Source organism: Colossoma macropomum, unplaced genomic scaffold (genome assembly GCF_904425465.1).
Source record: "Colossoma macropomum unplaced genomic scaffold, Colossoma_macropomum, whole genome shotgun sequence".
In the NCBI taxonomy this organism is placed as follows: Eukaryota; Metazoa; Chordata; class Actinopteri; order Characiformes; family Serrasalmidae; genus Colossoma; species Colossoma macropomum.
The window spans coordinates 24,672,444-24,696,717 of record NW_023494788.1 but is presented as its reverse complement, the minus strand read 5'-3'; the positions used below and the strand labels follow the sequence as shown (position 1 = coordinate 24,696,717).

Sequence of the window (24,274 nt, the reverse complement as noted above, 5' to 3'; positions counted from 1 at the left end):
CACTTAATTAGAAACACCTACCTTATACCTCCACTCAGTGGCCACTTTATTAGAAACACCTACCTTGTACCTCCACTCATTGGCCACTTAATTAGAAACACCTACCTTGTACCTCCACTCAGTGGCCACTTTATTAGAAGCACCTACCTTGTTCCTCCACTCAGTGGCCACTGTTACCCCTCTACTCACCCACAGGACCACTGTTGACCATGATTGACTGTGAAGCATACATGTTGAGTATGTGTGCGTGTGTGTATATATATATATATATATATATATATATACATATATTTATATATATATATATATATATATATATATATACATATATACATATATATATATATATATATATATATACATATATATATATATATATACAATACATGTATACACAGTGAGCAGATGGTGAAGTACAAGAGGAATCAGACCCTTAATTACACTTCACTCCTTAAACTGCTTAAGATGCTCTCTTTAAAACCTTAATGCTCTTTAAAGCCACCCGCCAGTGTGTGTGGGCGCGCCTGTGTGTCTGTGTGTGTGTTGGCACAGCACAGTCTTGGCGGGAGTGTGGCGTTTGGCCGGAGAGAGAAAAACGTGAGTCAGTGAATGAGAGCGAGGAACTTCTCACATATCTTAATGAAGCACACCTCCGCAGCCTAACACGTACATACACACACACACACACGCAAGCTCTTATAAATAACGGCCGGAAGAGTTTCCTCCAGACATAAAAGTACTTTCATTCGTCCCTCCTACACTTCTGCATCAGTTTTTTTTTCTCAGCCTTTCATGCGCCTGCCTGTTTTTGTTGGGCTGTCAATATGGCTGTCAGGAACTCAAAGACACTCTCTCTCTCACACACACACATACTTTCTCTCTCTCTCTCTCTCTCCACACACTTTCTCTCTCTCTCTCTCTCTCTCTTTCTCCCTCTCTCTCTCTCTCCCTCTCTCTTTCTCCCTCTCTCTCTCTCCCTCTCTCTCTTTCTCTCTCCAGTGTTTCATCATCCTTTCACACCCTGTCACCCCTCCACCCTGATTTTCTCTCTCACCCTCCCTCTATCTCTCTCTCTTTGGCTCTCTCTTCCTTTTGAGCCACAGATGGTTCTGTTTGCCCGCTTGGCTATGTTGGCGTGATAGTGACGTTCATCTTCATTCATGGGGGCTTATTAGAAAGGAGCTAAATGTGGGTCTGCATGTGTGTATGTGAGTGAGTGAGAGAGAGAGAGAGAGAGAGAGAGAGAGAGAGATGTGGAAAAAGAGTCTAAACTTTCAAAGTGTCGGATCATTACCGGACAAGATTGGGTTTAGGGAGGAGATGACCAGGCCAATTTGGTCAGGAAGAAGAAAGTAGCACGAAACCGCAATGGAGGAATTTAGAAGAGTTAGAACGGCTCGAGTGAAGACTTTAATGGAGGAGCTCGTTATTTGAGAACAGAAGGAACAGAAAGACAGTAGACTGTTTTCTGATCTGAGATACAGATTAACGCTGTGTTCACATTACAAGGCCCATTTTTTTTCCCACAATGTGACACAGACATAGATTAGAAACGCTTATGTGACCCTAGAAACCCAATATGTGGTCATGTAACTGTAACGAAAATGGCCATTGTGTTAATCATATGCATATCACTGCGGTCATCATCCAGTGTGGGCAACATATCAGCAGTGGCTAGTTTGTGCAGGCACATATAGGTCACTTTTAAACACTTTTTATAGATAGCAGTTTGTCAACAAGTGACAGAAGCAGGTATGTTTGAGATTAGCTAGTGTTTCTGATCTAAGCTTCCAGTACTTACTAGCTATACTACATGTTTTGTGGACACCTGCTTATCCAACATTTCTTCTGAAGTCAAGGGTATTAACAGGGAGCTTGACCTCCAAATGCTGAAGTAACAGCTTCCACTCTTCTGGGAAGACTTTATATTAAATGTTGGATCATTGCTGGGAGAATTTGATTGCATTCAGCCACAAGAGCATTAGTGAGTTCAGGTACTGATGTTGGATGATTAGGTCAGGATCACAAACGCTACAACTCAACCCAAAGGTGTTGGATGGAGCACCATCACTCAAGACAACACAGATCCATGGCTCAACAGCCCAATGCTGGGGAGCTTTATACCCCTATTCTTGCGTTGCGCATGATGTCACACCGCCATTTTGAGCACCTTTAATTTGCTGTAATTCGTGAATGATTCACTTGCAAGACGTGACAGTAGCCGAAAATGACAAGAAACACAGACCTTTAATTCAGTGTCACTCCAGGCTTGGAGCTCCTGCACTGTATAGTTTAGTTTTTCTTTCTGCTGTTCTCACCTCGTTCAGCTCAAGAAGGGATTAATTAGTTAATAATATCAGGTATTTTAACCAGGACACCACAGTTATGCAGCGCAGGGGTTTCAGGACTGGAGCTGAACTCTGAACTAACTGCACTAGCAAACTTACAGAATCACGTCTGATGAAACACGACGTACCCAGATAACAGACAGTTTTGGTCCAATTCTAGCTTTCCTTTGTGAGTGTTGGTTGACTACTGGGTAAGTGCTAGGCATGTGGGCCAGAATAGGGCCAGATCCTGGACAGCTTCATATGGTTTTGCCTCATGTCTACATTCATGGGGCAATTCTGGCATGAGTGTCGTGAACCAATAATGTAGTTGGGCCAGATTGGGGCCAGATTTGGGCCATATCCTTTAGTTCTACTCACTTTACAGTGTGTGGGCCAGATCTGGGCCAAGGACCCAGAAGTATATTGGGCCAGAACAAACCAAGGATGGACAAATTTTGCTGACTGGGGTTGTTTTCCGACCCACAACATTCAGTCTTACATTTAACGTTTATGTTTCTCCATTCAAACGTCATTTTAAATCTCCAGAAACAGAGAGTAAAGTTATACCGGCTGTCTGCAGCTCCGTTAGGGGGACGACTGTTCATCTCTCGGCTGGTAACATTAGCTAAAGTTATCTAAAGGCTAGCATTGTTCACATCTGTGTTAATTAGCTGATGTTGTTACCCTCCTTTGATGACAAAGGGTTTGTCTCCTCTTTATACAACACCACAGGATCCTTTACCCACCCTGACATGAAGAGCCGTTGGGCTTCTGTGCTTTTAAATGCTTTGAGAGACTCCAGAATAGGGAGAGGGGCTGAGTATGAGATCAATATGTCAGGAAAACAGTGGTTTTCTGCCAGTTTAAGTGGGTCCAGGAGTTCAGGGGGAAACTGTATAAGGATCACAGCCTATTTTATTGACTTTGTTGAGGTAACTTTTCTCTCTTTCAAAGTAAAGAGAGTCATTTTAACCATCTTTCACCTCTAGTTACGTCCATGTGGAGCAGCAAAGCCAGAAGTTTGGTCACAAATATGGCGCCACAACAGAAAAATCATGTGACTGAAACCCTAGGATAACTAATGCTGGGCATTGGACGTGTTGACCTTAGGCTCATGTGCAGCCCATTGTACTGGCAATGCTTTTCCAAGGAGATTATACAAGCTGCACTTTAAATTCAATTAAGAATTCAATTAATTAGAAAGGATGTTTTGATTGCCACCATAGTGCAATTATGTATCTAAGTTGGCCTTTGAAGATGGATTTGGATGTTTACATTGTTATGCAACATACCAGCTAATACGGCATGCTGTATATGCCCGAAAGGGGGCGCAGCCTTAAGGCCTTTACACTGGCGATACCACTGTATGCCAGACTTTTTACTAAATTAAGAACTGGTTCTGACTTGTTGGGAGAAAATAGAGCAAATAAATAAAGACCATGAAAAAGGGAAAAACAGATTTCAAGAATGGCTTTAGAGCGAGAGGTAAATTATGCATGTAAATATGACTCATATGAATGTATGCCTGGGGCTGATAGGGGAGGCAGAGGAAGAGGGGATGATTAAGAAGTGGCAACAGCAATGGGGGGGTCTACACCCTTCTGTTCATTCACCCAACTTCTGTTCAGAGCTAAGAATGCACATGCCAGACGGCACCTGCAGTGAGTGAATGAGTGTGTGTGTGTGTGTGTGTGTGATGTAGATTCATGCTGCAGGGTTTAAAGTTTGCGTGCTTTTGGTAACTTTCACTCAAATCCTGTTTTGGCCTCCTAATCTTCATGTGGGAGCGCTGCTGCTTTTGGACAGCTAACTATGAACGTTCATTCACAGCCTCCTTAATATTTCCATCTCTCTCTCTCTCTCTCTCTCTCTCTCTCTCTCTCTCTCTTTCTCTCTCTCTCTCTCTTTCTCTCCCTTTTTTTCCCTCTCTCTGCTGCCAGTTTAGGCTGTGTTTAATCACGTAGATCACGGTGATTAAGTCAAATCCCTCCTTTTCCTGTCCATCACTCTATTTCTGTCCGCCATGTTTGCCCAGGATTGTGCCTGAGATTGGTTTTCTGGCTCAAGACTCTGAGCTCCAACTACACACACATACTTGTTTTTGTACAATGTCTGGACATGGTGTCATATACTCGTGTTTCAAAGGTTGGAATCACAATTCAAATGTTTGGGATCACTTTTCCCTCGTGTTTGAAATGTGATGATTAAATCTCAGGAAGGTAACTTAAGAAAAAATTGCTTTAAATAAATAATTATGTTATATTATTTATCATTTAAAGGGCCCATATCATTAGCCACATTTACATGCAGCCTGATAAGAAGTTAATAATCCAGTCAATTGGAATAGACACATCCATATATACACCTCAAATAGAATACACTAGTCTGAATGGGTAATAGAAGAATAATAGCCATTTAAATGCCTGTATTTGATTACATTCCCCATCGGAAAGTTTAAGTATGTTCTGAATATGTACAGTTGCATCATAAGGAAAGTTTATAACATTCAACATGGAAACTGGTCTGCAAAGAAACTGGTCTGCAAAGAAACTGGTCTGCAAAGACCAGGTTTATGCTTCAAACTTCAAAAGATAAAAATCGTAAGCAGGATGGACGGCCGTAAAGCACGCAATAATGAGCTGTTCAGAATGTTGCAGGGTATGACGTCTCACCCCTTCTTTAATAAGTACAGGTGAAGTACATTTTCCTGAGTCTGACATCATTTTAAAGCAATTAAAAACCAACTGCGCCAACTGAAAAGTCAGATAACACACTGCTGCTCATTGTCCTGGTAATGTCTACACTAAGTGGTTCTCTTCGTGGTCTCTCTTCACACATGCACATAATTCTGGATCTGATTACTTGTAGTGAGCATGTAAAGTGATTTTCATCAGATTGTTGATTACAGTACATAGAGTACACTTCAGTCTTCATCTGTTATTGGAATGAATTCAGTCAATCTTTGCCTGCAGACACAGCCAATGAAATCCAAAATTTCCTCATTGTTTAAAATACAAGAGTTTGAGTTTGTATGTAAGCAGTCCTTACAGTTCAAAACATACAGATCACTCTCCACTACATTACGCTGTAAAAACAGCCCATTTAGAGTTTAGTTTAGAGACTGTTTTTGTGATGTCCTGAAAATAAACTCATTTACATATATCCGCCTATTAAGCCAACATGCATTTAGCCCCACCCATTCACACCAAAGTTAGAAGCAGTGTTCCAGCCCAGGCTGCTTTTTGAATAAGGTGTATTATAAGGCAGCTGATCAGAATAGAGCTCATTTACATATATCAGTCTGAAAGGCACAGTAATAAAAACAGCTGGTTTGAATTATGAGGGATAAAGAGAAGCTGGAAAATGGTTATATGAAAATAAATTAGGATTGTTTTTTGGTACATAAACTCCCACAAATATTCAATGTACAAAAATTGTGGGGTATGGGCACTTTAATATTATTTTGGTTTTTCCAAAAAACTACTAAAACATTATTATCATATTTCAGTCTACACTGTATAAATTATTGTTGAATAAAATAACTAGCAATTATTAATACAAGTGATTTCACACTTTTGAACATCAGTTTATGCCCCATATGTAGTATATATGTACTTATGGGTTGGTTTCCCTGACAGGGATTAAGCCTAGTCCTGGATTACGTTTTATTTCAATGGAGAATGCTGTGATCAGGACTAGACCAAACCCCTGATCAGTAGACCTTATAGGTTGTTTTCCCGGTAATGGATTAAACCAAATCTCAGACTAAACTGCAGTGGCACTGGTGAATCTCCTTTGGAAATTCTTTTTAGTCTACGATCAGGCTTAATCTGGGTCTAGGAAACTGGACCAAAATGTAATAATAAATATGTCCCATATATGTATGTATATACACATATATACATATATATATATGTATATATATGTATATGTATATATACATGGGTCATTCTACAGAAACATCCATTTTTGTGCCTCTAGCGTTTACAGATTTTAACAATTCCATCTTCTTCAGCCATGAATTTAGCAATTTTGTTTTTTAAATCAATTATATAGAATTCCAAGCACCACAGAAGAGCTTGTCCCCACAGTCATGTGTGAAGGCTGAGGCCATATTTTGAAGAAAAAAACATGTTTTTCTACAATTTTAACTACAATAATCTATACACGACTATGGAATGTATCAATTTAATGATATAAAGAAAACAAATGCCAAATAAATATTATAAAGTATATAATGAAAGCAGTCGTGTCACTGGTGTTACTGTGGAAAAAAAAATCTCTTATTTTGAAATAAAAATCACACTGATGACATCACTTGACTTCCTTTTACCTGTTTTCTGAGGATCTATGAAGAAAAGCACATGGTGAGTCCACTGAGTCTTTCAGTTATCAGAGATTTTCTCATTTAGCTCATGATTTCATATGAAGCTTTTAGCTGAAGTCACTGGTGTGACCGACTTTATTCTGAGGTCATTGTGAAAAAATAGAATACAAATGGATTAAATTACATATTTTAGTGGATATTCCATGATTGACAACATGTGGTTTGGTGCTCTGTAGCAGCCATTCTGTAAAATGCATTTTTCATTAAAAAAGACCAATGAGGATCAGTAACACCAGTGACACCTATGGAGAGATAGAAAAGTGGACGTTTCTGTAGAATGATCCATGTATGTAAGTATTAAAAATACTTACAAAAAACAACAGGACCTAGAAAAGGCTAGACGTCTGGTCTACTTACCATTAGACAGCTACAGCTTATTCGAAATGCAAAATGGTCACCAAAACAATGAGAAATGAGAATATTACCCCAGTTTGGCTGCCAGCTAGTTTTACAATTGATTTTAAAGTGTTTCTATTTGTGTACGGGCTGGATTCCCGGGCAGTGATTAAGCCTAGTCCTAGACCTCACAGCATTGTGAATGGAGATTCTCCACTGAAAGAAAAGGACTAGGCTTAATCCCTGTCTGGCAAACCGACCCTATAAATCACTCAGTGGCTTAGCATCAAAATACATCTCTGATCTGTTTGAAAACTATAAACCTATCAGGCCTTCCAGATCACTAGAGACTGGCCAGCTATCAGGACCCAGAATAAGAACCAACCATGCTGCCCAAAGCCGGAACCAGCTGCCTGAATCTCAGATATGTCCCCAAATTTGGCCAACATTACGTCTAGACTAAAGATGTTTCTTTTGCCCAGGACGCTGACACTTCAGCACTTTGTGTCTTTATGCTATTTTATATTTTGCTTGTATTTGTGTAAAGACTTTGAACTGCCTGTATGTATGAAATATGCAATACAAATAAACTTGTCTTGCATTGCATATATGGAAGAAGAAGAACACTAAACCTAACCCCAACTTTGACCTCAGTACCCAAAAAGAAATATTTTAGCACTGTTTTTTTTCTGTTGTTCTTCACAAAATCAGGATATTTTTGTCCTGAAAGAATATGAAAACAAATACATACACACACATATTCCGCATCCTGTGCGCTGATGAGTAAGAGCACATTGAGACGTCTCACTCCCACTGCTGTTTCTCTCCTTCTCCCTCTCTCTTTTTTTTTCTGGCTGCTCTATCTTGCACAGATCTATCCATCCTTCCTTGATTTTTCATTCATCAGATGCATTTACATAGATGTGTCATTTACATTGCATTTCCATTGATGCACAGATAATGTGTTATTTCTCTCTCTCTCTCTCTCTCTCTCTCTCTCTCTCTCTCTCTCTCTCTCTCTATATATATATATATATATATATATATATATATATAAATACCTTTTACTTGGTCACAGGTGACCATTTGCAAACAGTGGGCCAGTACGTCATCAAATGACATTCTCATAAAGGAATGCATTAAAAAATTTGCACAGTTTCAGCCAACATCAGCCAAGGCATGTTTGGTGTCTGCAAATCTCTAAAAATGGACAAAAGTACATTTCTACTGCTACTGTTTTTAGCTATGCAATTATCTTTTGTCCATTTAAGGTAATACTTTACTTGAATGCTGGTCCAACCATGCCATACAGACGATATGGCAGATGTCAGATGCTGTCATGAGTTTTCCTTGCAGATTATATCCAAAAATATGAGTCATGTTACCATTACCGCTAATTGTCAATCACATTTGTCATAATGTTTGACGTAAAAAAATTAGCATGTGAAACAAGCTTATTAGGTGACCCTTTATTAATCCCACAACGAGGTAATTTTACCTCCGCATTTTACCCATCCGTGCAGTGAAACACCACATACATACTAATGGGCAGTGAATACGCATGCCCAGAGCAGTGGCCAGCCCTATCCATGGCACCCAGGGAGCAGTTGGGGGTTCAAGGGCACTTCAGTCATGTACTGTTGGCTCAGAGGATTGAACCAGCGACCTACCGGTCACAAGGCTGGTTACCTAACCTCCAGCCCATGACTGCCCCCTGTCATGACATGAAACGTTAGGAAATCTGTCATAACAATTACTAGTGATACTAACATGACACTGTTATATTACTGAACTGGCAACTAATGTTGCTTTCAAGTGCTGGTGGAATGGTAGATTTCGCAGAGAAGGAACCCAGCGAGCACCCAGAACTCTGAGGTTGTCAGATGGATGTTGTGGTTAATTAGCGAGCTGGAATTGTCCTATTTTACTGGTGTTTTGAACTCATATGAAGAAAAAATATAAGATGTGGGTTGACTGCATGTTTACAATTCACTTTACCATTATCACTTACCATATTTATGCAGTTGTTGTTTGACTGCTCACTGTTATCCTGTTATAAAACCCTTATGCTTGCTTACAAAGCCAAAAATGGACCAACCCCTTCGTACTTGATAGCAATGGTGAAATCTCGAACTGTACCACGAGCCTTCGAGCACAGCTCGACTTGACCCGCCATCCTTCAAGGCGCGCGGAAGGCAAGCATCAAGACTGTTCTCTGTGCTTTCACCCAGGTGGTGGAACGAACTCCCACTGGCTGTCCGAGCAGCAGAGTCTCTCGCTGTCTTCAAACGCAAACTGAAGACCGTCTCTTTATACAGCACTTAAATGAGCACTGAGTTAAGTATTGATTGTAATGTATTGTACTGCACTTATGTATTGTATTGTATTGTGTTGCACTGCTCTGTGTTTAACTCTGTCCCTTTTTCTCTAGGCGTCTATAATGACTTTCTGATTCTACCAGTATCTGAGCTCAGGACTGACTTTCTCTCTAACCTACTGGTAACTAGCAAAGATATTTTCTCTGGATAGACAAAGCACTTTTGTAAGTCGCTCTGGATAAGAGCGTCTGCTAAATGCTGTAAATGTAAATGTGAATGTAATCCTCCGCCGTGATGACAGCAGCATTGACATCACAACTTGGTCAACTTGAGCTTGCATTGAAAATTCCAATGTACCCTCTTCATTATCCGACTTCGAAAGGCATTCATGCGGTACCTCCTGGTGGGAAACTCCAATAAAACCAAGACCACTTGAAAGCAGCATAAGGACATTATATGACATCTGCTATGCCACGTTTGTGGCATGTTTATGTCAATGTTATGAAGCAGGATTCAAGTAAAATGTCACCCGTTTTGATAGATAACAATTTGTCATACAGTGTCAGTGCATAAGTAAGTCTGTTGAAGTTACTTAACAACTCGACACTATTTGAGGCAAATGTGTGATGATGCAGTTAGCTAGATCCTAACTGGTGGAGTACAAGCTTCAAGTGCTTGTTAACTGCATTGGTCTTTAAAACCGAAGAAGCAAACTTCAGACACCAAACGTGTCTTGGCTGATTAACTACCTCCAGTGGCAGGTGTGACACACCGTGGCCCAGTTCTAGTCCTGAATTCCGTAACACGAGACTGACCATGTACACACCTGATCAGGTAGTAACTGGCCACGTAATTACACCTGACTGCATGACGGTACTGTTTCATTTTCCACTCTCTTCTGGAAGCATGAGAAACCCCAAATTAGTTGTTCTTCTATATAGTTCTATATATTTTCAGTCATATATGAACCTTGTAACTTTTCATTTTTTTACACCACATAAAACTGCTAGCTGCCCTTAGCAACATTTCCAAAATGACTTACAATAAAGTTACATCATATAAAAATTTTCCATTCAGATGATATCATATTTTCTTATGACAGTGATGATACACAGGTCATATACTCATAAAAATATAGTTGCTGAGAAGTTGGGAGGGATGCACTTTTGGTCCCATAATAAACCTTTTAATGCATGATTATTTAACCTTCAAACTTATGTCTATCTGATGAATCTATAGTGTACTATTGATTGCCACAGACAATACTTTGTCTAGCTTCTTGATATGTTTTTTTCTAAATACAGTGAAAGCATTAAAAATGTTTATAATACACTGCAATGAATTATTGTATATTTACAGCAGAAACACTGCAGTAATCTATTTCAATCCTTAAATACAGCAGATTGTTGCAAAGAAAGGTGTAAGAAAGCTTCTGAAAGTTACAGATCATCCTGTAGAAAGAGGGTAAAATGTTGAATTTTACAGTAATCAGTTGTTATTTGCATATACTTTTGGAAAACGACTGGTACTATGTACAGCTTTTCTCTGAATATTGTAGTGATGGGGAAAGCTTCCCTGCATTCCTTGTGGTCTCTAGTTTAACCATGATGGTGTTTTGTGTTTTAGTTAACTATTTCATCCTATAATGTTATAATCAAATACATATTTGGCTGCTGCCATCATTTATAGTTTTACTCAGTGGTATAAATGCATATAACTGATTGATAAGTATGTAATTGACTGATAAACAGTCCTGTGCTTTTGTAAGATACAGTGCAATTGTTATCTTAACTATGTAAAAGCACACATGAACGCTCAAGCATGTGCTTCCAAAAACTGGTAAGATTGATTTGATATGATCTTCATATGTTGTACTACATAATGCTGAAGAGCCGAGGGCCCTCAGGGTGGACATTATAGCACATAAGAGTTGTACATTAGAAATGCAGGAGTGCAGGAAAAAATACATTAATCAACTGTATTTAAATACAGTATTGTAATTTTCTAATGCATTATGAACAACGTAAATAAACATAATTCCTGCCAATAAGTTCCTGTAACTTTACATTCCCTTTTTGGGTGCAAAGCACCTTATGGAAGTGGTTTGCAACTCACTCACTCATGTTTTGCGGGCTGAAATTCTCCACAAGGGGGCGCCGTTAGCAGTCAAACAGCTTTTGATGTTTCATAAGAGTAGTGCTTCACATCAATGACAATTGTTTTACAGCATAATTGACCAAATGCTACAGATGCAGCAGACAGAGATTAGGTTGAAAAATGTAAAAGTATTTCCATTAAAGAACTATGCATTAAAACGTTCTTTAGGGAATCAAAAGAGGTTCTATGGCTTAACTCCAAAGAACCTCCTTTGTACCCTTTTATGCACTTTTTTAAGTACATGATACTCAATAAGGCGACTCTAAATGAAATGACAGCTAGCATGAAGAAAATACAACTTTATTTATTGAAACTAAAAGCAATCATTAGACAAGTGTAGAGGTGTGTTTAAATACTCATTATAACAAATGTTCAGGTTAAAATTATATCACTTTACTCTATATATTCACTTAAGAGAGACTGAGTGAAGCAGCTTTACCTGGACCTGGTGATGTTGACAATTGTATTTGGAAATGCATAAAAATATTAAAAAGATCACAAAATAACTGAGGAATGTTGGTCTGAGCAGAGTTCAGTTGTGGCAAGAGGAGTCCATAACTTCCATTCAGATACTGCACCTGGGTGTGTAGGTGTGTGTGTGTGTATGTGTGTGTGTGTTTAAGGCCAGAGAATAAAAGCTAGGGAGAAAAACAAGAAAAGAAACAAAAACTATAAATCATAATAAACATAATAAACACAAATGGGTTTCAAACAGGAGAGAGAGGAGAAAAAGAGGAATCAGATTTTAGAACCACACACTTTACACACTGACATTGTTTAAGATCTTTCAATACACATCCACTAACCCACTGAACATCTGACACCTTTTTGTATTGTTTAAATAATTATATTTTTAATATCATTAGGCATGTGGGCTAGAGTACACTGAAAAAAACATGGTGGTATGAATTTACCAGTGGTGACCGTTCACTTTTCGAGCTAGGCCTTCTGCTAGCACTCCTAAGGGATTTCTAGTAGTATGTTAGTCCTAGGATAACATTGGTGCAGATATGCAGTTTTTGGCCATTCTACTTCAAAACCCAGATATTTGAAGCTTGTAAAAGACACTACAAAATGTTTAACTGAAGCAGACATTAACATTTGACCTAATGTATGACCTTGTATGACTCTTTCAGTAAAGCGCTCTGGCATAGAACTGACGATGCTGTTTTCAAACTGAAACTGGCTTAAATGAATGTTCCAGAAGGCCTAGAGTGACGCTTTTCCTTACAAAATTGGTCCCACCCATTGGAAATCAAAACATAATTAGGTGATTCCTGTATCAGTTACTAATTTTGTTGGTTGGTAATTGAATGTTCAGCTCCTGAAGGCCTAACCAATTACAGAGCTCTGGCTGTACCTACTTAGATACCACAGAGAAAAAGACCATTTTCCATTGGGGGTTTCAAAGCCTTAACTCCTTTGTTTCCAACCAAAACGTAACAAGAGTATTACTACAATACTTTTTGTAGTTTAAATGCAACAAGCATGATAACTCTATTAACTCTTGTGTGGTGTTGGGGTCTGTGGGACCCATTTTCATTGTTTACCAAAAGAAAAAAATTACATGATTTATTATTTCACTCTGTTCACCCCCCACACATTTATATTACACATGTGGTGTTGGGCTGAACCCATGGGGAGTAAAAGTGTGGAGGTGCTGTGTCCTTCACTCTGTTCTCCTCCTATGTGGCCTGCTCTAAGTGTGTGTGTGTCTGTGTGTGTATATATGTGTGTGTGTGAGTGTGAGGGTGGACAGCATGGACAGGTTGCTGACTGACTACAGCTGCTAAAGGAGAACCCTACGCTGGACACTTGTGATATTTTAAACATCTGGTATTTTTACATAAATTCTTACGGCTGTATTGATTTAAAAAAAAAAACAATAATGTGGTGGGTCCACCAGACCACTGAGTGACAAACATATCAACACCACACAAGGGTTAAATCAAAATGAACTAAAAATTAGAGACATATTTTTACCACCCAAAAATCACTGTGCATGTTAGAATCATGTTCTGCAACTTTCAGCGGGGAACCCTCAGTGCTTTCTGGGTCTTCTCTGAAGGCCTAGAACAGGGGTTGACAACGCTAACATTAAGAAGAGCTATTTTTTTCCCATTTCAATAAAAAACAAACCACTTTGGGAGCCACAGTATTTTATGTCTACTTCATTAAAGGACATTTTGGCTGTAAATGTGTCTCAGGATGTGATAATGTCCTAGTATAGACTAAAAAATCTAATATGACAATATAATATAAACAAAAACACAGACTTGCTTTGCTCTGCTTTAAGCTTTAGCTCAGCTATAGCCACTTTTCTCACATCTCCAGCAGGAACTTTTCCACAAAAGTTGAAGGGTTCTTGTAAAATGTCTCCCAGCACTTGACTTTTTAGTGTTGGACAGTTTCTTGTTGCAAATGAAACACATCAGGAAACCTGCTGGAGTGCATATAAATGCAAATGAGTCTGTCTATCTGTCTCTAAATTCTAGGTGTTTGTCTTGTATATGTCTCTTATTTACTATTTTGTTAGCTACTAGCTAGGCAATATTGTTATGCTACCAGCTGTCTGCACTCCAGCCTCCAGGGTTAAAAGTTGGCGATTATTAAGGGTTATTAAGTTATACATTAGTTTCAGCATTTAAGACCATCTATTGTTAAACGTGTGTTAAAACTCACTCAGCTTTATTTTACTGCAAAGCATAATTTTACTGCAAAGGAGGATTATTTGATTTCTACCTAAAAATCTAGTTCTGCTGTGGAGCCACAAGGGGGCAGTAAAAGAGCCGCATGTTGCTTACCTCTGGCCTAGTAACCGCTGAAGGTTCCCCACGGGAATTTACAGAACATGATTCAAGCATGCAGACAGCTACACGTAAGTAAATGTGTTAGATTGTGTTAACACAATTCTTGCAAAGTAATCTGAAAGACAGCAACTGTGCTAATGTAACACTTTTATTAATATGCAAATATCTGACAGTAATTATTGTGTAAATCATGTAAATCCCACCATTTTTCAGAGAAAAATAAGAAACTTGATTAACTCTGTTTTAGGTTCTTCCCCCATCTACTCACATCGCTCAATCTGAGCAATGACACACACACAGCCATACCCACCTTCTCTTCGATCTCTTTGATTTGTCGTCTCTGCATATCAATCTTGTCCTCCAGTTCTCTGATCCTCTGCAGTAAAAACAAATTTTGAGGCAATTAATAAAACATGACATTAATTTTGATGGACTTCTCCCATACATAACAATTTCATTCAATGTGAATCTGACATCACAACGCATTTTCCTACCATACTGTGATTTATTTCTGAGTGAAACATGGTATCAGGGAGGTTCTCTGAGCTAGCTGATTGTTTTTTGGTTGATGACAGGAGGGGGTGGTGGTGGGGGGCTGAAACTTTGGTTGACATTATTTCCCCCACCCACTGGTATATGGTGATTTATAAAATGGATAGTTATGGTCTTAAAATCTGATTGGCTAAGCCGCGTTCGAAACGTTGTAAGATCCACGATATATGAACACCTATGACTGCTTCGCAACAACTGAATCATGTATCACTGCGCCAAAAAAACCCTTGTGCTGTTAATGGAATAATCTTTGACTCTCGTGCTGCTTCCATGGACCACAGAGTATACTGATGAAGTAAGAACCCGTTTTTGGTTTATATTGAGGGGCTGACTACTTATGTTCTTAACTAGAACTAGCCTGGTCAGCCAGCTAACGGGCTAAAATATAGCAAACAGCCTAAACAACTCCATCATTTATATCACAGGCTTGAATTAAAGTAGTTATGGTATGATTAACTGTAAAACGGTATAAAAGTCTAAAAAATATTACTTGAATGTTTTACAAGCTTCAAACCTTCATGTTTCAGTCAGAAGTCGCGTCAAACCCAGGCTGAATCCCAAACATCTCCGTGTGAGATATTCCCTGAGTAGTGTTCTAGCTATGGAAGTTTAGAAATTCCAGCCTCTACAGACAAACAGTGCATCATTTATCGAGTGTGGATGAGTCTGAATCCCAAATGACTGTTTCTTAGCTGTATTTTGCTCTGTTGGGCTGCAGGATCCAGTATTTAAACTCCTACATAGTGCACTATGTAGGGACCAGGGAGCCGTTTGAGGTTCAGCCCCAGCACGAGAAGAGGGGTGCCGCTGGATTGGTGCTAAATACGACTCGCGGTAGTGATTTGCTGACCAAAAAGTACTTATAAAGAGAAGGTTTTGTATTAGCCAGTGCTGTGTTATCATATGTTCATTGTTAGACAACAAAAAGTTAAAAAATCATGAAATGACCGCAGTATACAGTGATGGGCGACCAAACGTTCTCCTAATTCAGTGTCCATGGTTGCTTAGCAACGATACCGTACTCTAAAGGAACTACATTTCTTGGCAAATTACTTGTTGATGTCGATTATTATTAATAATAACTTGAAACACACTAAAAGGGTGTATTTAATCATATTTAATGTTGGTCACCGTTTTGTAAAAGCAATAAGCCACCTGAGGCTGTGCGTTACTGCAATTTTATTACAGGGAAGGGAGTGTCTAAAAACACCCTTCCCGTGATAGAATCAGAGTAACCCACAGCCTCTCGTGGCTTATTGCTTTAGTAATCAACAGTCTGAAGATGTTTACGAGGTGAAGAAAAGTAATCACACTTCAATCAAAGATTATGTGAAAATAATAATTTTGCCTTTTAAATGGCATAATGAATATGACATTATTTAACCAGGTAAAAAAGGGGGGTATTGTGTAAATATGAGTTGTCACCAAACTATTGCTTCAGTTTGACAGCCTGTTATTTTATAAGACTACACATGCGTGTGTGCTGACCTGTTGTGCGGACTGCAGGAGCTCCATGCGCTGCTGCAGGATCAGTGTGTCTGCGTGACGGCTCTGTCTGAGGATCTGCCTGCGCACAGCCTCCATCGACTCAGCAAGCTCCGCCCGCTGCCTGTCACTCAAACTCTCAGCCAATCGGTTATCTGGGTCTTGCTGCAGGATGGCGTAAAGCGTGGCCTCCAGCTCCTGAACCCTCTGAAGGACACAACACAGGACACAACACTGAGTACGTGTTGGAGCTTTGTCATTTCTTGACGAAGGGACCGATAGATGTGGTCCATATCTGTTGATATCATTTTGATATGATAGCAACAATTGAATGAATTTCATTACATTAAATACATTAAATTTATTTTTTTTACCTCTCCTATAAAGTTACCTTCACACGGCATGTTAGCTTCACACATTTTGCCAATCCAACAAGATTATTCTTTATCTAATTTAATCATAATGGTCAGGTACCAGGTGAGCTTGGTCTAAGGCCTGTTTCCTGTAGTCCAGCTCCTCCTCCAGGAAGCCCTTCTGCTTACTGAACAGCTCCTGTAAACGGCATCAGCACACAGAGTAACGCTTCACTGAAATGTATCAGATCTTTACTGCAGAGTCAAACTGCTCTTGAAGGGAAAAGGAAGGCGACACTGAGCAGGACTCATCCATCTCAGACAGCATGAACAGACTTGATCAAGGACTGTCTCACCTTTTCGTTCTCAAGATCAATCATCTTCTGCATGAGTGCTGCCTCTGTGCTATCAATCTGCTTCAGCCACTGAGAGAGAGACAGAGAGAGAGAGAGAGAGAGACAGACAGAGAGAGAGAGAGAGAGAGAGAGAGAGAGAGAGAGAAAGAGGAGGGGCATAGAAAACAAAACCTCTTTTAGAGTGTTTCAGACTATCCACTCTATCTGTCTATCTATCTATCTATCTATCTATCTATCTATCTATCTATCTATCTGTCTGTCTGTCTGTCTGTCTGTCTGTTTATCCATCAATCCACTCTATCTATCTATCTATCTATCTATCTATCTATCTATCTATCTATCTATCTATCTATCTATCTATCTGTTTATCCATCAATCCATCCATCTGTGTGTCCGTCCGTCCATCCTTCTATCTATCTATCTATCTATCTGTCTGTCTGTCTGTCTGTCTGTGTATCCATCTATCTATCCATCTGTCCTTCCATTTATCTATCTATCCATCCGTCCGTCCGTGTGTCCGACTGTCCATCCCTATCTATCTATCTATCGATCTATTTATCTATCTGTCTGTCCGTCTGTCCGTCCCTCCATCTGTCTGTCCATCTATCTATCTATCTATCTATCTATCTATCTATCTATCCGACCATCTGTTCATCTATTTATCCGTCCGTCCATCCATGCATCTATCCATCTGTCCGTCCGTCCGTCTATCCATCTATCTTTCTGTCTATCTATCTATCTATCTATCTATCTATGAAGCTACTTTAAGGTGCACCCATTGCAGACATGAGTGTTCAATTGCACACACACTGCTTGTCTAGTCTCCATAAAAAGCATTGCCAAAAGAATGGAGCAGCCGCTCATGAGCCTGAGGTCACCATGACCAATGCCAAGTGCCAGCTAGAGGGGCATAAAGCCCCCCCAGCATTGGGCTCTGGAGCAGTGCAACTGTATTCTCTGGAGTGATGGAGCTCCATCCCATACCTCTGGGATGAGTTGGAGTGATCCAGAACTGACCATCCAACATCAGTACCTGACCTCACTAATGCTCTTGTGGCTGAATACATTCAAAACCTCATAGCAATTTTCCAATATCTGAAGTAAAGAGAGTAGAGAAGAGTAAAGGTGGCACAAAGCAAAGTGGGGACGCCCTCCCTATTGATACCCTTGATTCCAGGCCTCTGTTTAATAATAAATGTTGGCTGATCTTACTTCAATGACTTTGCAAGTAAATGGTGAAAACATAGCAAATGATATAAGCAAAGAGTTGAGGGTCACAGTTTAGTGCTCTCAGGCAGAGGGCGCCAGAGAGTCAGCGGTCACCTTTTCGCAGCGGGACAGCACAGTGCTGGCCTGGATCACGGTCACCTGCTCCTCATTCCGCAAGTTCTGAGACGAAGAGAACAAAAGAAACAGAGAGAGAGAGATAGATAGAGAGAGAGAGAGAGACTTTGACTTTGAAAGCACTTTTTAATGATTATTTTAAATAGGATGTTAAAAATAGGAAAGCTAAGCTCCAAGGAACAATATCAGCTCCAGGATCCAGCCGGACAGTAAATCATCTTTGTCACTGATGGATGCAAAACTTCCATTTACAACCTATTTTTTCCTAAAACCAGCCTTATTGTTAGCAATTCAATAAAAGCCAAATTCAGCTCTTAAATGTAATTCAACTAAAGTCTGGAACAAGGTCAAGCGGATGTGTCCAGCTTTGCTGATTCCATTTTTAAGGATTTCCAAATGGCTAATTTTGCTTGACCAACTAAAAGAATCACCAAAATACAATAAATCTGGTCTTTTATCCACAAAGCACTCCTCAAATTTATGATCAGCTTAATGATAGGAGTAGCTCTTAGATCAGCGCTCCTATTCTGAGTACCTTTATGAATACGGGGCCCTGGTCTGTTGGGAATACCTACAGCCAAAAAACAATAAAATGCTAGTAAGCAGAAACCTATAGAGTTTAAATAGGGAAAGCAACCTGGGATAGGTCTATTCCCTCTCAGAAAAAAGTCTGAAACTGTCTCTGGGTCAGTCCCCCTCTTGTCACAGGGGTGGGACCCTCAAGAGTCCATCTCAGTACCTTCAGTCAGGGAACATAACTGAACCATAATCCACTGAAATGATATGTTCTAAGCTGTACTGACTCCACACACCCCGTCTCGTCTCCAGGACTTTATTTTACTGTTCTGTTTTAAGACATTCGGTTATGAAAAGGTACAAATACAAACTTTTCACCTGGAAAAACTTATTTAAGGTTCACAATCGGACCTTAAAACCACTGTTGGACCTTTGAGGGAACATTTACATTGTTTGTACCTTAATCAACAAAAATGTACCTGCACAGAACCTTTATTTCTGACAATGTAGTTCCTACAAACCACACATTAGTAGCCATTACACACACCAGAGAGAGAGAGAGAGAGAGAGAGGGAGAGATGTCAACACAAGCTTGAGAAATGGACTGGGGATGGACTGTCTTACCCCGTTGTCTCCCAGGATGTCCAGCTTCTTTATGAGGTCAGGAATAATGACATCCTATAAAACACAATACAGATCTGCTTCATGTAAAAATGTTAAACAAGTCTGAGTTAGTAATTTTCCATATTTACATTCATTGTTTCCCATCATTCTGAAATAATCCTGCTGGCAGTATGGGGTTGAGGTATTGTCTTATATACATATATCTTGGTTACATATCTCCTTTTTATTTTCACTTATTTTTTATTCAAAACAAAGTCAAACTGTACCCCTGTCTATTCATATATGTTAAAGTGGAACAAATTGGCAATTGGAAATTGTTACAAAAGGACTTGGGTGCTAGTCAATATACAATATACCTTGGGGGAGCAGAGGGTGTTCAATATATGTGTCTATGTGTGGAACATTGGCATGAAAACATCCAAACTCCAAAACTGGAATCAGAAAAATACGTAAAAGATGCCTTAAACGGCCTAACGACCATCAGATTAACAGAGAAAAGGTCCACTCTTACGGCAGATCTGAAAAAATACTCCGACTGAAAAAAGTTTTGAGGCAACTTAATTCAAAATGTTTTTGATTTAAGTCTTTCTGAGGACACTGGTCAACTATTCTGTAGAATAAAAGTGGTGGGGTAAGTTAAAAATTTAAGGTAATCTAAAATTTAAAAAAAACTTTTGTTTTCTTTTACAGGCATGTCTGTTTCTAGACAAAAAAAGAAGAAAACTTCACATCAGCCAAAGAAGATGCTGATGTATAATGGAATCCAGATCTCAACATCACTGAATGTGTTTGGGATTACTTGGATTGTGAGAAGCAGAAAATGCAACCAACTTCTAATACTGAACTTCGGAGGTGTGGAAAAATATCCCTGCTAATTTCTTTGAAAAAATGAAAGCTAGTCTCCTGAAAAGAATCTGAAATGAAGCTGAAATAAAGGCAAAGAGTGGACGCGTTAAAAAAACGGGGAAAAAATCTATTTGGTCTAAACTAATTTAACAGGAAACAGCTAAACCTAGTTGTTTCTTGTTAAATTAGAAAACATCTGCTTTGTTTATAATGCTGAAAATCTTGTATGCATCTGTATACATGCATAATACGGACGTGTTCACATGTATGTGTTTATATTTGTATGTGTATGTGTACCTTGATGCCCTCCTGTTGGCAGTGTAGCTGCAGGCTGCTGTTGTTTTCCAAGGCAGAGATATGCAAGTTAAAGGCAGGAGAACGCCGCTCCCTCTCCTATTGGTCAAACACAAAATTGGTCTAGAGATGATGTCCATTCATCCATTAAGTACAAAGATGGTCACTATCTGGACTCGGACATCCAACGGTCACATTTCTGAGAGGTCATGTAATCAGGCACACGTAATAATCCAGCATTATTTGTTTGCTATTAATGTGAAAGGTTACAATAATAGTTTATAACGTCACTGAATAAGACCTTCAGAATACGTCAGAATAAAAGCTTTTATCTCCATTCTTGTTTTTTTGGACATATTTTAAGGGCACACTGCCTACTTTTTTTAATTTCCTGGGGTCCTTTTATGACGTTTGTGTGGGTTTTATGTCACAAAGAGTCATAATTAATTTTTCCAAGACCATTTTCCAACCGTATTCCAACCAATTAAACAGGCTGTTTTTGTTACTGCGCCTTTAAAACTAATACATGTAAATGACCTGTGTTTATTTGTCTATATAGAGGAACATTTATGGAAACGCTATGGAACATTTTAACTCTTTAACTATGTTTACAGAGATTGTTTATTCAAAAAAAGTGGGGAAATGTTTTTTTATGAAATGGGCCCTTTAAAACTGCCCCTACATTACATGAAGATATGAATGGATTGATAGAAATGGGTCAAAATTACTTAGAATAAAATCTTCTGACATTTTTTTTACTTATTATTTTGGAGATATAAGGTGTTGTTCGAATAGTGATTATATATATATATATATGCATGTATATACAAATGAACTAATTCTCCAGTGGATGAGAACAGCTAACTTGATAGTTGATGTGAGCATACTGAGATTTTTCTTCTTTTGAGTTGTCCTCTAATGATCCCCCTTCCCGCCCAAAAGTAAATATGGCATTTTTCTGCAAATTTTGCAAATTTCTATTTATTTGCTGAATTTAACATGTTGGAAAAAAATTAAACAAAACATAAAATGTGCCATTAGTTTTGCTCAGGCCACATTTTATGCTTTTTGTTTGTTTGTTTGTTTTAAATTCAGCAAATAAACAGTAAACTTGCATTAAAATGAGCAGAAGTGCGTCTTCTGCAGAAGATGTGTTAACTTATTTATTACTTCAATCAACAAAACATACAATTTACCCAGGGGCGCCCTAACTTTTGCATATAACTGTAGTTCACAGAAACATTAAATAATCAGCAATTCTTCACAAACACAGTTCATCAACACAGATTTAGTGTGACAGGCCTCTAATATGTCGCTGCTGTCAGAACAAAACCTCGTATCTCCAAAAAGGTAACTTTACAGAAGAAGAGAAAATGTTCTGAAATTTTAATGGAAATGAATGGAGACATATTTTTTACTAGTCATTTTGGACCATTTCTGTTGGCCCATGCATTATGATATTTTGACACAGCCTAAAGGGCAACTTCCTTTTTACAATTATGTAAAAAAAAATGGAAAACGACAAGGTTTTGTCCTGACAGCAGCGATGTTAGCTACATGACTGTGTATGACTTGGCTGATCAACTATATTTTCAATAAGCACAAAAACAGTGGAATTTTTGCTAAAAATTGTAATTGTGTACACAAAAATGTGATCTGGGAACAAATCAGGAAATGTGAATTCTAATAATGAAATGAAATGGGCACGTCTCATAGATTGCACGTACAAGTACTCGTCATGCACACAATAGTAAACAAATATAAATGCATAGAAACTGAAATCAAACACAAATTTTACTATGGTAATGAGTTGATCCATAGTAAAAGCGAAATACATGGCCTTTGAAATAAGTGCTTGGGATGCTCAGGTGCAAAGATACATCTTTCTCTTGAAACACACACATGCATGCACACAAACGCACACACACACACACACACACACACACAGACACACACACACCTGCTCACACACAAAACAACATGCAGGGAAGTGGAGTCAAAAAATGGTGAGGAGCTCAATTCAAATAAATTTTATTCCAACTCATATTCAACCGATTAAAACAACATTCATTTAAATATACATCATTTAACGTTTAAACAATCGTTTGAAAATGACAGAGATGAATATTTTAACATAAAAAAGGATAAAAAGATGCAGTGCTAGTTGGCGAGCATGCATGTGTGCGTGTGTGTCTCTAGACGTCTATGTGTTAAGCTTATGCAGGCAGCAGTTGGGGTTGGCCGCCCCGGGTTGTTGCAGTGGGAACAAGATGGAGTCTCTTACTTCCAGTTCGAGGATGCGGAACTCCAGCAGCTCGTTCTGGTCTTGAGTGTCCCGCACCTCGGAACGCAAGCGTAGCTCGCACTGCTCCAGTAACTCTATCTATCACACACACACAGAAGTATACAAATATATTACAAATATTATTGAAAGAAGATTTCAGTGCTTTTCAACGTCATTTTAGCTGCTGCCATCTGTACCACATGCCTGAATACCATGGACAACAGAGGTCAGAGGTCCCGTTGACCTGCTTGAATTCATTATTCAAGACAATTAGCAGTTGCCGAATTGTATCAGTAAAGAGTTATAGTGCAGTGAAAAAGTATTTGCCCCCTTCTGATTTCCTCTGTTTTCAGTTTTGTCACTCTAAATGGTTTCAGATCCTCAAACAAAGTGTAATGCATGGCAAGAAGACCAAGATCGGGTCACTCCTTCAACGAAATGTTTTGGAACACCTATATCAGCTATGTGAAAAAGTAACTGCTGCCTTAAACGTAACAACTAGCCACCTTTAGCAGCAACAACTGCATGCTGGTTGCCGGCGGCGGCAAGGCGCCACAAGTTCAGGGAACTCCAATTCCCAGAAGCCCTCGTGCTGATTAGGCCCAACCTAGCACACCTGTGGACTCCTCTACTTAAGGCTGTGGCAAACAGCAGCCCTTTGTCACACCTTTGTAGAGGGGTGACCGGTATGGTACTTAGCCCAGGTGGGTATTTAAACAGAACAGAAAAGAAAAGAGGGCTGGAAAAACAAAAGAGAAATTGGCCCAAAACTGCTTAAAAGCCAAAAAGAAGGCTTGAGCAAGAAAACGACTCCAAGCCATACAAAAAAGTGTTTGTTTCACAAAGATCAAACATAAAGCTGATCCTTCTCTGAGAGTCACAGAGGAAGTGTTTTTTGTTTTCTGATTATCTTTTATTTCCCTTTTCTATCTCAGCCTTTGTTTGAGCTGCTTTCAGCATCCCCTTTGTTTGCCTTTTTCCCGCCGTTTTTTTATTTCCCATTCGTTGAGGTGTTTTTCCCGTTTTCACCTGTGCTTCCCGGTGGCGCAGCGTAACTCCTCGGACCACCGATCTGTACGTCAGCAGTTCGAGCCTGGCTCTGGGTCACCTCAACCCCAACATGCACAGTCACCCAATTCACATTCCATCACCTCAATAACTTAAGACCCTTTCTCATGGGTTTTCCTCTCTGCGCTTGGGTCCGCCTCCCTGCCGTCCCGTAACACCAAATACTTCCTATAACTGGAGATTAGCCTTTTATAAAGCGGTGGAATTTTGGCCC

The 24,274-nt window shown here is 39.2% G+C and overlaps 1 protein-coding gene across 1 annotated transcript in view; it reads right to left on the bottom strand.

Annotated features, from left to right (window-relative positions):
* Positions 1 to 11,947: 11,947 nt before the first annotated feature.
* jakmip1 (janus kinase and microtubule interacting protein 1) overlaps positions 11,948 to 24,274 on the bottom strand; it is a 58,445-nt gene continuing 46,118 nt past the window's right edge. Inside the window, exons 13-21 of the mRNA XM_036568882.1 lie at positions 22,993 to 23,091; positions 20,712 to 20,807; positions 19,569 to 19,622; positions 18,408 to 18,473; positions 17,085 to 17,153; positions 16,850 to 16,927; positions 16,379 to 16,582; positions 14,649 to 14,714; positions 11,948 to 12,197 (exon numbers count right to left, since the gene is read on the bottom strand). Coding sequence (XP_036424775.1) covers positions 12,147 to 12,197; positions 14,649 to 14,714; positions 16,379 to 16,582; positions 16,850 to 16,927; positions 17,085 to 17,153; positions 18,408 to 18,473; positions 19,569 to 19,622; positions 20,712 to 20,807; positions 22,993 to 23,091 — 783 coding nt within the window. The 3' untranslated portion in view covers positions 11,948 to 12,146. The remainder of the gene's footprint in view (positions 12,198 to 14,648; positions 14,715 to 16,378; positions 16,583 to 16,849; positions 16,928 to 17,084; positions 17,154 to 18,407; positions 18,474 to 19,568; positions 19,623 to 20,711; positions 20,808 to 22,992; positions 23,092 to 24,274) is intronic.